This window comes from Diabrotica undecimpunctata, chromosome 5, assembly GCF_040954645.1.
Source record: "Diabrotica undecimpunctata isolate CICGRU chromosome 5, icDiaUnde3, whole genome shotgun sequence".
NCBI classification, from domain to species: Eukaryota; Metazoa; Arthropoda; class Insecta; order Coleoptera; family Chrysomelidae; genus Diabrotica; species Diabrotica undecimpunctata.
The window spans coordinates 97113501-97130625 of NC_092807.1; the positions used below are offsets into that span (position 1 = coordinate 97113501).

The following is a 17125-nucleotide window of genomic DNA, read 5'->3' on the forward strand; positions in this document are numbered from 1 at the left end:
TTTATTATTTAATAACACGATGGTCTCGTTATCAATAAGATTAATACAAGTTTAGATAGATACAAGATTTTCTTAGATATTAGTATAAAAGAAAAAAAAAAGGAACAAAAAAGCGGCAAGAAAAGGATGCCAAGAGAGGAAATCATAGACCATAAACAAGAATTTGCCAAACGTAGCCGAAATATGAACGAAAGTAAAGCAAAATATGTGGAGTGCATAAAATCTCATCGACATAAGAACCTAAACCTACAGAATCATACCTATAAACATGCCTCCAACTTTCTCTACCTGGGCTGATAAATAAAAATAACAGTTATTAGGTCAGTGGTCGCATATGGATGCTAAACGTGGACTTTTCAAAGTACTGTTGCATTGCACATTAGTTGAACACTTTGGTAATATAAAGACATTACAAAAGATTCGAGTCGAGAACCTTTTTTAAATTGTGTGAAGCAAGAAATAATCAACTTTGTAAAAAAAGGGCACTTATAAGACAGTAAAATGTTGGCAGTATTATAAAGAAACTAGCAATTGCAAGTAGCACTGGAGTATATATTGCAAGACGGTTCCGAAAAATGGATGCTAGAAATAAATATACCCTGGTGGCAATGGATTATTTTTTTAAAATGAACTGGGGTATATACAATATTACACCAGGAGGTTTGTACAGTTGCAGCTATATTGATTAAAGAGTTTTTCAGCTGTTTTGATGTTCACTAGAAATCAACTTAGATCAAGTGCGAAACTTCGAATTGGTATTTTTTTATTTGACGATTAATTGATGCCAATAATACTAAAACAATATCCCGACATCCTCTGTCAATTAAAATAGTCAAAAGAATGAATCGAACGATGGCAAAATATTTTTTCAAAGTTTTATCCAAATAAAAAGAGAAATCAAACGATTTCTACTTAGCGAAACCGAATTCAAATCTTAACCACTGTGTTTCCTAAAATTTGCGAAACAAACAGCTGGATAAATTACTCGGCAAGGGAATCTAAAATTGCATTCCACAAGCCGTTCATCCTAGTCAAAATTCGTAGTGAATTCAGTTTCTCGTACTTCCAACGAAGTAAATAACAAAACAGAATGACGGTATTAGATTTTTGTTTTGATACAGTGCAGCAACAACCGCTGATACGTATTTCGACCTTCTTAGGTCTCTTCAGAACGGTATAGTTACTGCTCTGAACCAAAACAAAAATCTCTCCCGTCCTAGACAATAGTTATTAAAATAACTATATACGGACGTAACTACGCCATCTAAAAACAAAAAGAGAAATCAAACGATTTCTACTTAGCGAAACCGAATTCAAATCTTAACCACTGTGTTTCCTAAAATTTGCGAAACAAACAGCTGGATAAATTACTCGGCAAGGGAATCTAAAATTGCATTCCACAAGCCGTTCATCCTAGTCAAAATTCGTAGTGAATTCAGTTTCTCGTACTTCCAACGAAGTAAATAACAAAACAGAATGACGGTATTAGATTTTTGTTTTGATACAGTGCAGCAACAATCGCTGATACGTATTTCGACCTTCTTAGGTCTCTTCAGAACGGTATAGTTACTGCTCTGAACCAAAACAAAAATCTCTCCCGTCCTAGACAATAGTTATTAAAATAACTATATACGGACGTAACTACGCCATCTAAAAACAAAAAGAGAAATCAAACGATTTCTACTTAGCGAAACCGAATTCAAATCTTAACCACTGTGTTTCCTAAAATTTGCGAAACAAACAGCTGGATCACACTGTATCAAAACAAAAATCTAATACCGTCATTCTGTTTTTGACTAGGATGAACGGCTTGTGGAATGCAATTTTAGATTCCCTTGCCGAGTAATTTATCCAGCTGTTTGTTTCGCAAATTTTAGGAAACACAGTGGTTAAGATTTGAATTCGGTTTCGCTAAGTAGAAATCGTTTGATTTCTCTTTTTGTTTTTAGATGGAGTAGTTACGTCCGTATATAGTTATTTTAATAACTATTGTCTAGGACGGGAGAGATTTTTGTTTTGGTTCAGAGCAGTAACTATACCGTTCTGAAGAGACCTAAGAAGGTCGAAATACGTATCAGCGGTTGTTGCTGCACTGTATCAAAACAAAAATCTAATACCGTCATTCTGTTTTGTTATTTACTTCGTTGGAAGTACGAGAAACTGAATTCACTACGAATTTTGACTAGGATGAACAGCTTGTGGAATGCAATTTTAGATTCCCTTAAAACAAAAAGAGAAATCAAACGATTTCTACTTAGCGAAACCGAATTCAAATCTTAACCACTGTGTTTCCTAAAATTTGCGAAACAAACAGCTGGATCACACTGTATCAAAACAAAAATCTAATACCGTCATTCTGTTTTTGACTAGGATGAACGGCTTGTGGAATGCAATTTTAGATTCCCTTGCCGAGTAATTTATCCAGCTGTTTGTTTCGCAAATTTTAGGAAACACAGTGGTTAAGATTTGAATTCAGTTTCGCTAAGTAGAAATCGTTTGATTTCTCTTTTTGTTTTTAGATGGCGTAGTTACGTCAGTATATAGTTATTTTAATAACTATTGTCTAGGACGGGAGAGATTTTTGTTTTGGTTCAGAGCAGTAACTATACCGTACTGAAGAGACCTAAGAAGGTCGAAATACGTATCAGCGGTTGTTGCTGCACTGTATCAAAACAAAAATCTAATACCGTCATTCTGTTTTATCCAAATATATATAAGAGAATGGAACTAGTACATTCATTATATCCTTAAGGATTGCTCATTTTTATTTTATTTTTTATTGCGTTCTAAGTTTTTGCCATAATACCTTTAACAAACTTTTATTCACATGAAATTCGCGTGAGTATGAGGATTTCCAAAAGAAATTATTCGTTCCAAATTATTTTTGATGTTGACTAAGATGTAAAGCATGTAAAGCAACCATTCATTCCTTCATCCTATGTCTTTACAGACCAGTTCGAGCCCTGGCCTTTCTCAGTAAACCTCTCTATTCGTCATTCTTCTCCACGATCGACTGATGAGGAGATTTGTTTCGTTTTCATTGGTCTTCCAATAGGTCTCTTCTCCTGAATTTTTCCATTCAACAGTTTTTTATAAACCTGTTTTCTTCTATCTTAAATCCATGATCTGCCCATTAAAGCTGCTGTAGGCAGACAATTGTATCTGATTCGCTGTTGTTCTTAATAATACGGCCTAGTATTATTTGATCTATGTCTTGTATAAAATTTCTGGTTTAGAGCAAAGTATGCCGTATTGAGTACGATGATTCTTCTGCAAAGTTTTGCACCTTTAATGTTGTCCTTTGTAATGTTGACTCCTAAATAGATAAAGCTATCTAATTTTTCCAAGTTGTCAATTATTAGGTCTGGTCGTGTTGCTCTCTCCGATCGACTTTGTACTAGTATTTTAGTCTTCTTTGTATTTATTGACAGACCTATTTGTTTAGTATGTAATTTAAGTTCCATATCAAGCATGTATAGCAACACTAATACCAATATTACTTATGTTTTGTAGGTTATCTAGTGTCATGTATTTCAAGGAATACCCCTATGGCCTTGACGTTGGGTGCACCTTTAGTCATACCTTTCTTGCTCTTTGGTGGATATTTCATGAATCTAAAGTAAGTTGCTTTAACTATATAATAAGTATATATATAAACAGTTTCTGGAAAAATTAAAATTATTAACCATTTGAGTACTGCAAAACTTTAAAAAGAAACATTATGCCAACATATACCAAATAAAAGATTGAAGAGTTATATATTGGTATAATGTTGGTAGAGTTGGTAAACTGGTAGTGTTGATGACAAGGATTTAAACTCAATAAAGTAGAAATTGACCTTTCTTTTTCTTTCTTCTATATTGTATGCGACTCGCCCGTCTAAACTTTATCCATCTGAACCAATGTTTATATTGGGGCTCCATCTTTTTTAGGTCGGTCTACACTTGGTTGTGATGTTGTTGATAAGACTAATGCTCTATACACTTCTTATTTAAGTTTAAAATGACAAATGTAGATACCGATTGTAGAAGTTTCATGACATAGACAAGTTCGTAAAAGCTGTAAATCGCCTTAAAGGTGCGAGGAAGTAAAAAGTGGTTAAGTCTGTGACCAGTTTCATTTGTATCGCTTCGGTAACTAGACAAATAAAAATACTGACGTATGTCTTATAAGTACCTGGGTTTCTACCTTGTCTTGTTTTAAGAATGAATGGGCCTGCATAGTCTACTCCCATGATTGCAAACAGAAACGATAGATTTATTCTAGATGAAGAAAAATCTCCCATGATGAATGTATACTGAGGAGAATTAGCATGAAAACAACGTCGTTTCGCAGTAGATCTAGCTGAAATAGGCCAAAACCGTTCACGAAAGATAGACAACAAATGCTGAAGACCGGCGAGCAACAGCTTGAGATGTTCTTACCAAAAAAATCATAGTGGTAGCAGGATGATCTGTAGAAAGAAGTATTGGATGCCTTTTCTTAAAATCGTTTTTAAAGTTGCATAATCTACCACCTACTCTAATTACGCCGTCATTATCCAAAAAAGGATTTATAGAGAGTCTTTTACTCTTAGAAAGTGATTTTCCCTCGGAAAGGTTATAAAGTTCCTTTGAAAATATGTCTGCTTAACCATCTTTGCAACAGATGTGATAGCGTCTTAAAGCAGTTTCGGAAGAGACGCAAGTAACGAGCAATGACTTTCGTGATAAACAAGAAATTACTGTAATTCTGAAACGGAAAAGATTGTGCTAAAATTATGACCAAGATATGGGTTACTTTTTTTAGTGTTGGAAAGATCTTGCTCAGGCTAAATACTTAGGACCGGCCAAGGAGATTCCATGAGGAAGAAATGACCCTACCACCAAATTGTTGATGAGATAAGTTGACTAGATTTCACACCTCGGGGCAATAAATCCGCAGGATTATCCATGGTACCGACATGTCGTCAAGCGCTAGACGAAGTGTTGGATTGAATTTGAGATACCCTGTTAGCCACTAATGTTTTGAGAATATGTGGCGAGGCTCTGATCCAACCTAAGACAATAATGGAATCTTCTTTGTCAAAGAAGCCATGCAGCTCAATAGTTGAAGCATTTGCAATAATAGTATATATAGAAACACTTACATTGTTTAAATGGCAAAGCTGATCCCAATTAAAGCCACTTTGTATGGATCTCTAGCGGTACAGCTTAATCCTACTCTAAGCGTTACAACCACAGCCATTATCCAGAAAATATATACCTTTGAGTAACTGAGGTAGAGCGTCATAGGAAATATGATACTAAAGAAGTTCGGATTTTGGACACCTGAAGATTTTTTAAGAAGTAATTTCAAGAGAACCTAGCGAGAAAGGGAGATTTAAGGGGATCAAAGAATGGGTAGTTCGAAATCCACTTTAGAAGCAGGAAACAGCCTTCTAATAATATACGAGTAACTTCTTGACAATGATGACGAAGGTCTAAAGCTGAATCAGACCCCGTCAGGAGATCATTAGCGTAGAAACCTTTTTTAATAATCTCTGCAGCTTGAGGATACTGCTCAGAATGTTCAGAAAATAATTGAAGCAGGCATCTCCTAACAAGAAAGCTAGCAGAAGCAGTGCCGTGGGTTACCACGTTCAGAGAACAAGTTTGGAAAGACTCCTGAGGGTCTCGTCTACATAGAATTAGCTGGAGGTTTTTTTGAGAGGGATAAACAAAAATTTGCCTATACATTTTGGCTATGTCAGCAGAAGCCACATACTTGTGCTGTCTAAACTTAAAAAGGATTAATATAAGACTTCGAATGGTCCGACCATTTGAAGATCGTTAACCGAAACATCTAAAGTGATAGGGCAAGAACCATCTAACACTACACGCAGTTGAGTAGTGAGACTATTCTTAAGGACTCCGTGGTGTAGACGCTGGATCTGTAGACTCTTCAATATTATACACATGACCCATTGAAATATATTTGTCCATAAATTAAATATAAATATCCTTAATGATATGATTACTCTGAAGTTTACGCTCTAAATTAAAGAATCGTTTTTCAGCTTTGCTTCTAGATTATCAGTTGAATTCTTTAATGGAAGACTAACTACGAAGCATCCAATTTCTTTTATAAGTTGATTTAAAGTGTTTCTCGCTCTCTATTTCCTCCCTTGAAAGAGGTGAGAGAATTAGACAGTCTTCTATTTCCCATAAACTTGATAGTTAATGACATTCATTCTTTTGTGAAAAATTGCAAGTAACGATTTTATGGTCTTACCTTTCCAAAAATTACTCAGCGAAATTTGTTTTTTTGTAAAATAGGTTTCTGAGGACCCAATTTGACTTATCCAATGCACAAAACATCCCAGAAAAGTTCTGTACCTATAAGAAGATCTATGCTGGAAGGAATGTTGAAATTTGGATCAGACAAGCGAATATTTTATAAAATAGAAACAGAGTTTACGTCGCTCGGAATTTTTAGAACATGACCACAAATCGAAGAAGTGCCAAGATAATTTAAAGTCATTGAAAAGGAATAATATAAGGAATATACTGACAACTTGCTCTCGTGCTTTATCCTTGAAGATATAATATGAGTGACACCGAACACATAAATATCAGCAGGTTCCTTGGAGAGACCCAATTTGGCAAAAACTGCCTCTTAAATCTCACGAAATTTTATTTGTATATCTCAACCGGCAATAAATAAATCGTTAGTTTGTAAGAAAAATTTCAACAGCTCTTATTTATAGAGCAAACTGTCGTTATTTTTCATGCTGAATCACTTCCTGAAGTTAATTGGATGTATTCCATAAAACTCTGTATATTTTACAAATATATATTATTCAAAAAGACTAAAAACCGACACTTTGAACCTATTTAACTCAGAAACAATTGATCTCTGAGTCTTCACGTAATAATAATTTTTGATCAGTAATACTAAAGCTAGAACTCAATACAACCAAAACTAAATGCATGCTCATCAGCAGAACACAACAACCTCCGATGCAATTGACATTAAACAACCGAAAAATAGAACAAGTGGAGACATACACATACCTTGGAACCACAGTCAACACAAAATGGGACCAGTCAACAGAAATAAGATCACGAATTGAAAAAGCGCGAAACGCGTTCAACAATATGAAAAAGTGGTTCACAAGCAAAATCTCAATGGAACTAAAATTAAGACTGGTCAAGTGTTATGTCTTCCCGGTCTTGTTCTATGGAGCAGAGGCATGGACCACAACGGAAGCCACCCTGAAGAAACTAGAATCCTTTGAGCTGTGGATATATCGTCGTATTCTTCGGATATCCTGGACAGACCACATCACTAACGTGGAAGTAATGCAGAGAATAGGCAAAAGCAAAGAAATAATCTTCACCGTAAAGAAACGGAAGCTTGAGTACTTCGGACATGTCATGAGGCATACTAAGTACCGGCTGCTACAGTTAATAGTCCAAGGAAGAATCGACAGTAGGAGTGGACCGGGAAGAAGACGACACTCATGGATGCATAACCTGCGACAATGGTTCGGACTAACATCGGCCGAACTGTTCAGAGGTGCCGTAAACAAAGTCAAAATAGCCTTGTTAATAGCCAATGTCCGAAACGGATAGGGCAAAGGAAGAAGAAGAAGAATACTAAAGCTACTCCTCTGCAAAGTGTTAGGCAATTTAACTAAAACCACTTTTACATAAGTAAAGTGCCGCGATTCTTTAAACGAACAGTGGAAACACTTGACAGAAATTAAGATAAGCATCGAGAAGGCAAGTGTAGCTTTCGTCAAAGTGAAAAAATCATTTAATAGTCATGATATAAAACTGTAAATAAAAGCTCTTTTTCTTCTTCTTCGCATTGATAAGCAATTCTGCTTGTTCATTGACGAATTAATACCTCTATGGAAGGTTGTCACTCCATCTTTTGCGCGGTCGTCCGATACTTCTTCTGCCGATTGGTGACTTATCTCTTGCTATTTTGACGACACGGGTCTCCTCCATTCTGCTTATGTGGTTATTCCATTCTTTTTTCTATTTTGTGTCCATTCATTTATATACTGTACGTTACATTTTGTTCTAATGTCTTTACTTTTTTTTCAATCTCTCAGCGTATTTCCTGTAATTCTTCTCACTACTATCATCTCTGCCATTTCCAATAGCCTTTGCGTTGTGGCTGTGTCGGGTCTAGACAGTCTAATTCCCAGGTATTTTATTTCCATTAATCACTATTAATACTGATATACTGATGCCGTCAATTTCTATTTCATATCTGGTTGGTTCTTTGCTGACTACTATTGTTTTAGTTTTCCGAGATAAGATTGTCATTTCATTAGTCAGTTTCGTTAAATTCTTTTGCTCTTATTTAAATCTGTGGACCAGTCTTTCCAGACTATTTTCATCTTGGGCTATCAATATTGCGCCGTCTGCGTAACAAAGTATTTTTATTTCTTTGTTGCCCATTCTGTATCCTCTTCGTTTGTTAACGCTTTTAATGATTTTGTTATGTATTTAATGAGGCACCGACTATTGTACAAAACTATTTATTAAACGATACAGTGGTTACAAACATACATTATGGATGGATCCGTAGACCCACGGCGTTCCATCACCTAACCTCACTATCGACCCCTAGTCTTTTCCACAGTGTCTCTTATTCCGCTGCCAGACTCATATATAACATCTCCTCCCTCGTTAGAGATCAAGTTTAATGGGAGCTTTTACTAGTCTTCCAGAGCGCGTTCTAATATTGCAATCATTGGATGTTTCATCACTCGGTATTGATTCTTCTTGTGATGAACTTGGAATGGGCTCCTTCGGTTCTAATTGAATAGGCTCGTTTTTCAAATTTGGATCACTGGGATTTCAATTGTAACACTGTCATGTAACACTGGCACATCATCACTCACTATAGGAGGTTCTGCTTGAGCTTCGTTAGAATCTGGGATTCTATCTTCACCTCTGTATATCATTTGCGTGTGTAAATTTTATTACACCATTACTACATACTAGATAAGTACAGTAACTTAAAATTTTCATAATCTTTCCTTTCTGCCATAATTTTGTTTGTTTGTTTTTAATATAGACACTTTCATTTACTTTATACCATTTATGCCCATTTTTAATTGGGATAGATGCATGCTTACTATTATGACAAGAAGGTTTCAACATATTAAATCTAGTTCTAAGACGCACTTTAAAAATACTTTCACTTGGAGAAATCCCTGTAGCTGTTGTAGGAGTTGTTCTATAAGAGAATAAAAAGTTTTGAATTTTCTGAATAACCAATCGTTTATTAATCTCCTCTCTCTTAATAGTCAACAGAGCTTTTTCCAAATTTTTCTTTACTATTTGAACACTACGCTCCGCAGCACCATTACTTTGAGGGTGATATGGAGGTGTCTTCAATGGTTTAATTCCATTTGCTTGACAAAATGCCACAAATTCACTGGAATTGAAAGGAGGTCCATTGTCTGAGACTAATTCGACAGGAAGACCAATTACAGTAAACATATCTCTTAATTTTGATATAGTTTCTGATGCCTCTGTACCATTTGACATTAATTTTACATCTAACCATTTTGATTTCTGATCGATTAAAATTAAAAATGTGTACTTAAATTTAACAAAGAAATCTATATATACTCTGTAAAAGTTGTGTGGTGCAGACTGCCACGGACATAATTCCTTGCTTGAATTTGTGAAATTTTGACATTGTTGACATACATTACAACATGATATGAATTTTTCAATATGTTCATTCACATTTGGCCACCAACAATATGAACGTACCAACATTTTAATACGAACAATACCATTATGTTGTTCGTGAAATAAGTCTAACACCTTATCTTGTAATTGATTTGGAATAACTACTCTATTTCCCACTGGGATACAATTTTGTTCAATTAACAATTCATTTCTACGTTTAAAGTATGGTTTCAAAGATTCATCACTCACTTTCCTAGGCCAACCTGATAAAATGAAATCTTTTACTTTTAATAACAACAAATCTTTGTTTGTTTCATTTGCAATATGACACGCGTTTCAAGGCATTTGCTCTACCAAACTAAAAGAATACAAATAGTCTGTAATTTTTGTATTATCACTACAGGGTAAACGTGATAAACCATCAGCATTGTTAGTTGCTGCCCCCTTTTTGTACTGAATATCATACTGATAATATGACAGAGTGATAGCCCATCTTGTAATTCTTGCAGCCGCTGAAATTGGAATTCCTTTATTTTTTCCAAAGATAAACTGTAATGGCTGATGATCTGTAATCAGTATAAATTTACGACCATAAAGATATTTATGAAATTTATTTAAAGCAAACATAATAGCAAGGGCTTTCCTTTCCAAATTACTATACTTTTTTTCTGTACTAGACAGTGTACTTGATGCAAACATGACAGGTTCCTCTACATGACCAATTTTATGACTTAAGACACAACCGACACCATAACTACTTGCATCACATGTGACATAAATTGGAAGAGATGGATCATAATTAGTAATAACACTATTAGATGTTAACCACTTTTTACTTTCTTGAAATACTTTATCACATTCAGGTGACCAGCTACTACTGAAATTAATATTATTTTGACACAGTTTGTATAATGGTTTTAATTTGGAAGACAACATCGGGATAAACTTTCCATAGTAGTTTAGCAAACCTAAATATGACTTTAATTCAGTTGTATTCTTTGGTGTTGGAGCTGAGTTAATTGCTAGTATTTTTTCTTGAGTAGGATGTATTCCTTTGGCATCTATAATATGACCTAAAAATTCTACTTTAGTTTCGAAAAATTTACACTTATTTACATTAATTTTCTACCAGTTTGATGGCCATCATCTTTCCTCACTGTAGCTTCCCTCTTTCTGAACATTACTTTATCTAACTTCCCTTCTATTGCCGCTACATTTTCCTGTTCCATCCTTCTAACTTGACCTTCTGTAAGTTCTATTGACAAGGCTATCTCATAAGCTCTTTCTAAGGAAATGTTGTCTTCTGCCAGGAGTTTACGTCTTATTTGAACTGATCGTACACCACATACAAACAAAAATTGCCCAAATTTACAATATTGAGCAATACTTTTCAGTTTTGACACAAAACTTTTAATATCCTCCTGAGGCTCTTGATTTGTATTGTAAAATTTATACCTTTCAGCGATAACTAACTGCTTTGGACTATAATGTCTTATTCTCTCCTCTTTGAGGATTAACTCCTCAAATGTTTTTGAACTTGGTACCTCTGGTGCTAATAAGTCTTTTAAGACACTGTAAGTCTCTCCGCCAATTAAAGAAATCAATAATGGAACTTCCTTGTCTTTTTCCACTACATTACATATAAACAACTGCTCAAGTCTCTCTATATAAGAGGTGATATCACTTTTCGCAGGATTGAACTGCTCAATGTATCCAATTAACGACATTTTTCGACTTTTGCGTGGATTCTTTCTGTGACTCGTCGCCAAATTTAATATGTTATGTATTTAATGAGGCACCGACTATTGTACAAAACTATTTATTAAACGATACAGTGGTTACAAACATACATTATGGATGGATCCGTAGACCCACGGCGTTCCATCACCTAACCTCACTATTGACCCCTAGTCTTTTCCACAGTGTCTCTTATTCCGCTGCCGAACTCATATATAACAGATTTCATCAAATTACTTCAACAATAAAAGTTGGTTTACCAAAATGCTATGTATTCTCAGTTCTTTTATATGAAGTGAAGTCATAAACCTTAACTGAAACATCACTCAAGAAATTTAAAGCATTTGAAATGAGGTGCTATAGACGCATGTTGAGGATTTCCTGGACAGACAAAGTTACCAACGAAGAAGTTCTGTAGACAATGGGTAAAGAACACGAACTTGTCATAACCATAAAACGTTCAAAACTGGAATATTTACGCTATATAATGTATAATGAATAACAGTACAACCTACTTTGGATCATACTTCAAGCTAAAGTGCATGGAAAAAGAGATCCACGAAAAAAATAATATCCTGGTTTCATTACTATGAAAATGGTTTAACTTGAGCACTTTTAGGGTAAAAGTCAACAAAGTCAAAATAGCCATGTTAGTGTCCAGCATTCATAACAGATTGGCATTTATATTTTTTTCGTACATTTGTTTTTTTTTATATTTGTGTTTCTTTAGATGTAAATAATCGTAATCTTGTACATGAAAGCATCACTGAAATGTCAAAATGTTCTTATTAAAAATTATATTTGTTACATTTATTAATCAATAAATACAAAAAATATATATATGATACAGTAAATAAGTAAATAAAAAATATATTATTGAATGTTTCAGTTCGATACCATACTACCTCAAGTGGTTGTCCTATTTTTCATGGTTTAGATTTGGAAATGAAGCCCTTATGATTAATCAATGGGAAAATATAACTTATATTAATTGTTCAACCAACAGCACAATCTGTCCCAAAAATGGTCATGTTGTTTTGGAAGCATATAATTTTGTAGAGGTACGTATCTATCAATGTTTTTGAATAAATGCAAGGTTGATTATAAATAATGTAAAGTATGAAAGGGTTATAAACTTTCATAAATCGCATAATAGACGTAAGTCGATACAGGCTAGACCACTATAGCTTTCCTGTGTGGAGGAAATATTTTTATCTAATTTTCACCGTGCACAACTTTCTTCCAGTTTTTTTACTTCGTAATATTGCCCTTGCCTCATTCCATGCACACGTCTGTATTACATGTACATTATTTTACTTATTTCGCGATTCTAAGTAACTCTTGTCCTTTTTTCTTTGTTTCTTTTTTTCCTATTGTGTTTGCTTCTCTTATTTTTGGTTTGCATCCTAACAAGTGTCCACATTTTATCAATTATGTCTTATCGCTAAACTTCTTAATCGGTCTTTTTTTATGGCACCTCAAATTTGATACTTTTTATTTCATTACTATTACTGCCTTTACACTTTTCATATCTATACATTTCAGCTCGCCTCTTCCTGCAAAATGTACCATTTGTACAGTGGTTAATCGATCTTACGTGTTTCTGCCTTTTGGTAAGCTAATTTGAGCTCCTATACTTATTAGAATGATTCCATAATATTTGTTACACTCCTTTTGCTCACCCTTGTCATAAATTGGATTCATCTCTATCTCCCAATATTTTCCTTATTTCAAACTCTGTTGCATATTTGTAAGAATAGTTCATCCCCTTTCTTTGCCACGTACTTGAATACTTTCGCAGTGACTTAATGATCTCGCGTTACTTTTCCATTTTTAATTTTCTTTATTGCGTCTCTTAGCTCCTCTTGTATTATGTTTTTCTGTTTATTTATTTCTTTACTTTAGTATTTTTGTTGTTAAGTACTATTCATTTATACTTATCTTTCATTCTTACTGAAATCTTTAATGCAGTGGTTTCTCCTTGCCTTCTGCATCCTTATACCTTTGATCTTGCTTCATCCGCCTTTGAGATCGATTTCTCAATCTCAGGATAAAAGAGTGCCCTCCCACTTATCAACTCATCCGCTCGAAACTGTTGGTCAGTAAGTGGGGGTTTGCTTATACCGGCAAACATTCGGCCATTCATAATAATATTATATTTTATTATAATATGGAAAGTTCATGAAATATTCCATTAAAATATTGACTATCAATAAAATAAATGAAAAAAATTACTATTAATAAATTCTCAAGGAGAATCAAAAAGTAACTACAAATTATATTATTATTTTCAGGGAAACTTTACACTGGATATTATCGCACTGTGTATGCTTATACTTGGATTCCGATTTTTTGCATACTTGGCTCTTTTAAACAAAACGTGTTCGTGTTAATAAAAATTGATTATATCTGTGGTGTGTTCCATTGAACTGAATCGTTTTTTATATTTTTAATAAAATATTCCTTCGTGTTTGTAAACAAAAATTTTATAATTTTTTATGAAATTTGTAGCTTAGATATTGACTAGTTTATATAAACATTTTAAAATAAACGATTTTATATACAATTTTATTTATTCATCCTATGCGGGATCCGCATTTCTAATTACCAAAGGGCGGATAATATGCAACTTGCATTTTATTGCATTTTTTGCATATTTTGCATATTTTATCAAATTAACCTAAGCCTTGCCCTGTTATTCGTTTAGAGTCCTTTTATTTTCAAGTGAAAATGTTTACGATATTTCTATAGTTTATTTCACGAAAAATGGTTGAGTGCTTAATGATTGCAATAAAACCCGACCGCAAGTACCCCAGCTTAGTGAACATTAGTTGAGCAGGTAGGTATTTAGGTAAAATTGAAGAAGCTACTGTGGAGTGTCGTTATCTTGTTTGTATAATAAATTCCTGGTAATATAAAAACGATTAAAAAATCGTATAAAATTATAAAAACGATTAGAATACATTTTATGTCATAAAGTTGTAAACATTTTAACAGTGAGTTTCACTATCACTGGTTGATCTTTTAATGACCACAATAAATTTGTTGATCGTTAAGTATTTCCTGGAATAATTATACAGGTTCCCTATATTCTGTATTATTTGTAAAAGTATATAAAACCGATGAGAAATTTTTAAATATACATTTTGTTTCATTTAGTTGAAAGTGTTACAAGTGTTACCAGTGTTATACCTATTTATACCTATAAAACAGCATTATGTGGCGTCCGTGGAAAAACATTGATGGTGCTTCTTCCAGTGTTCCAGCAAAGAAAAAGCATTTATCTGCTGACGCTAGAGAAATCGTAAAAACAATATATAGTTCTTTACTTACAAGAGGACTTACTGCTAATACTGCTGCCAGTGAAATATCTGATTTAACGAAAGTACCTCTAACCACAGTGAAAAGAATTACATCAAATCCCATTAAGTCAAGAAGGAAGCGTAAGGATGCCGGTTCTACCAAATGTATTGACGAAAGTGATAAGGACTTAACAAGACGAAAAATTTACACAATGTACGAAGAGCAACGGTTACCTACATTAGATGCTTTAAAACAACGGCTTACTAATGATGATACACAAATAAACTGTAGCCGCATTAGTCTTTGGAGGATTTTGTCTAAAATGGGCTTCAGATATCGTACAATTGACAAAAGGCAGGTGCTTATGGAGTCCCATCTTTTACAAAAGTTGCGTACTGAATATATAACTTCCATAAGAAAGTACCCTACAGAAGATCGACCAATAATTTATCTGGACGAGACATGGTTTGACACTCATGAAACACCATCCAAAGGATGGTCCGATTCTTCCAACAGGTGTCAAACAAAAGCTCCATCAAACAATGGGAAAAGAATAACAATTTTACATGCAGGATCAGAAAATGGTTGGGTCCCAAATGCCTTATGGCTTTCTGCAAAGAACATTAAAGACTCCTGCGTGGACTGCCATGAGGATACAACGGCAGAGCTTTTTGAGCAATGGTTTAAGAATTGTCTTATACCTAACCTTCCTCAAAGTAGTGTGATAGTAATGGACAATGCAAGTTACCACAGTCGTCAATTACATAAGTCTCCAAGTGCAAATAACACGAAAATTGGAATTCAAAACTACCTGTTAGAAAACGATATATACTTTGAAGAAAGTTATTTAAAAAATGAACTGTTAGAAGTATTAAAATCATTTTTTATTAAAAAATATATGTATATACTGTAAATAGAACTATTATTACTGTACATTTTTAACGATATCCGATTAGGAAGAGCAAAAACTTTTAAACAGGCCAGTTGTTTGCTGACAGTCCTAAGCCTGTAAAAAGTGTGAAGGAAAGTACCTTTCTGAATTTAGATCCATATACTACAATTATTCACGTAGAACAAAAAAACTACTTTCTTCATGTTAAAAATTGTTCAATTATCAAGTATGTTCACTTGAACAACCTGAAAATACCATATGAAATAATTTAATAAATTTTTATAATCGTGTATTACACAGCTACCAATGAAATATATGAAATAACAAATTTTCTGAAGTGCGATCCTGTGTACATCGGTAGTTTATTGAGAGACTCTTGTATACACAATAGGATTAACTCAGGTAACCATTAAGCACTCAATAATTTTTCGTGAAACAAACTATACCTGTATGCATCACAAAGGTCTCTATTTATCTTCATCTTTATTATTTTTGTGATTTTAGTTTTTAGTTAATAATTCATCACTAGATCTACGTTTTTAATGACAGCACAATAAACATTTTCAAAATCGCTTTTACGATTTTTCAACTAAGAATGCACATATTTTACATATAATTTCATTCTTTGTAATTCATTGAAATATGTAAAATCCAATATCTGTAGACCATTAAGGGATTAGTAGCCTTATCTTTGAAGTCATTTAATTTAATACTGATATTTTAATAAATAATAAAAGTTTCTCAGGTATTAAAAGCTGTGAAACACTTCCAGCAGTAAAGTTGAGGTAGTTAGTTGTATTTGTTAAATATGTCAAAAGTGAAGTGTAACCAAATGTGGATCAAACGGTATCCAGAACTGAATACAAGGAGAACATTTTTTGCACCATGTGGGGTGAGGGGTGAAGTGCCATAAATAAGCTTAAAATATCTCGAAAATATTCTACATTATAGGTGAAAAATGTTAACCAAAAATGTGTTGTGGACCAACACATAAAAAGTGCAATACATACGAATAAGTTACAATCAAGGACATTGCAGCAGTCGTTAAGAAGCCTTTTACTTTCAAAACTAACGATCAACGTCAGTTCAATAAAAATTTCTGCAGAGCAATGGTAGCATCAAATACACTATTATTAACCCTAGAACACTCTCGTACGTAATAAAACGCTTAATACTCTTAACACGTAAAATTTACGAATATTGAATTAACAAATCTAAGAACAGTGGTAACTTAACAAAATATTTGTTGCAAACAGAAATACACAAAAAAAACTCTTACTAATAACATATTCAATAAAAAAAAATAATAACGTATTCAATAACAGTTTCGACACTGCATAATTTGATGTTTTTCGCAAATAGGTTTTTTGCATTTCGGGCAAGTGGTCGTCCTTCGTTTAATTGTTGTGGGACAGATAGAGCAATACTTCCTTGGACCTTTTTGGTATTCTGTTAAAACTTCGGGAGTATCTTCTTTTTTCAAGACCTCAGAAATTTTTTTTAATTTACA

General features: G+C 33.7%; 1 protein-coding gene across 2 annotated transcripts in view; it reads left to right on the forward strand.

The window, feature by feature from the left end:
• The window catches only part of w (eye pigment precursor family transporter white), a 47944-nt gene extending 33973 nt beyond the window's left edge, over positions 1 to 13971 (forward strand). For both annotated transcript variants that reach the window (XM_072532298.1, XM_072532297.1), the window contains exons 10-12: positions 3514 to 3619; positions 12310 to 12481; positions 13715 to 13971. In XM_072532298.1, the coding sequence (XP_072388399.1) occupies positions 3514 to 3619; positions 12310 to 12481; positions 13715 to 13813 (377 nt within the window). In that variant the 3' untranslated portion in view covers positions 13814 to 13971. The remainder of the gene's footprint in view (positions 1 to 3513; positions 3620 to 12309; positions 12482 to 13714) is intronic.
• The last annotated feature ends 3154 nt before the right edge of the window (positions 13972 to 17125 follow it).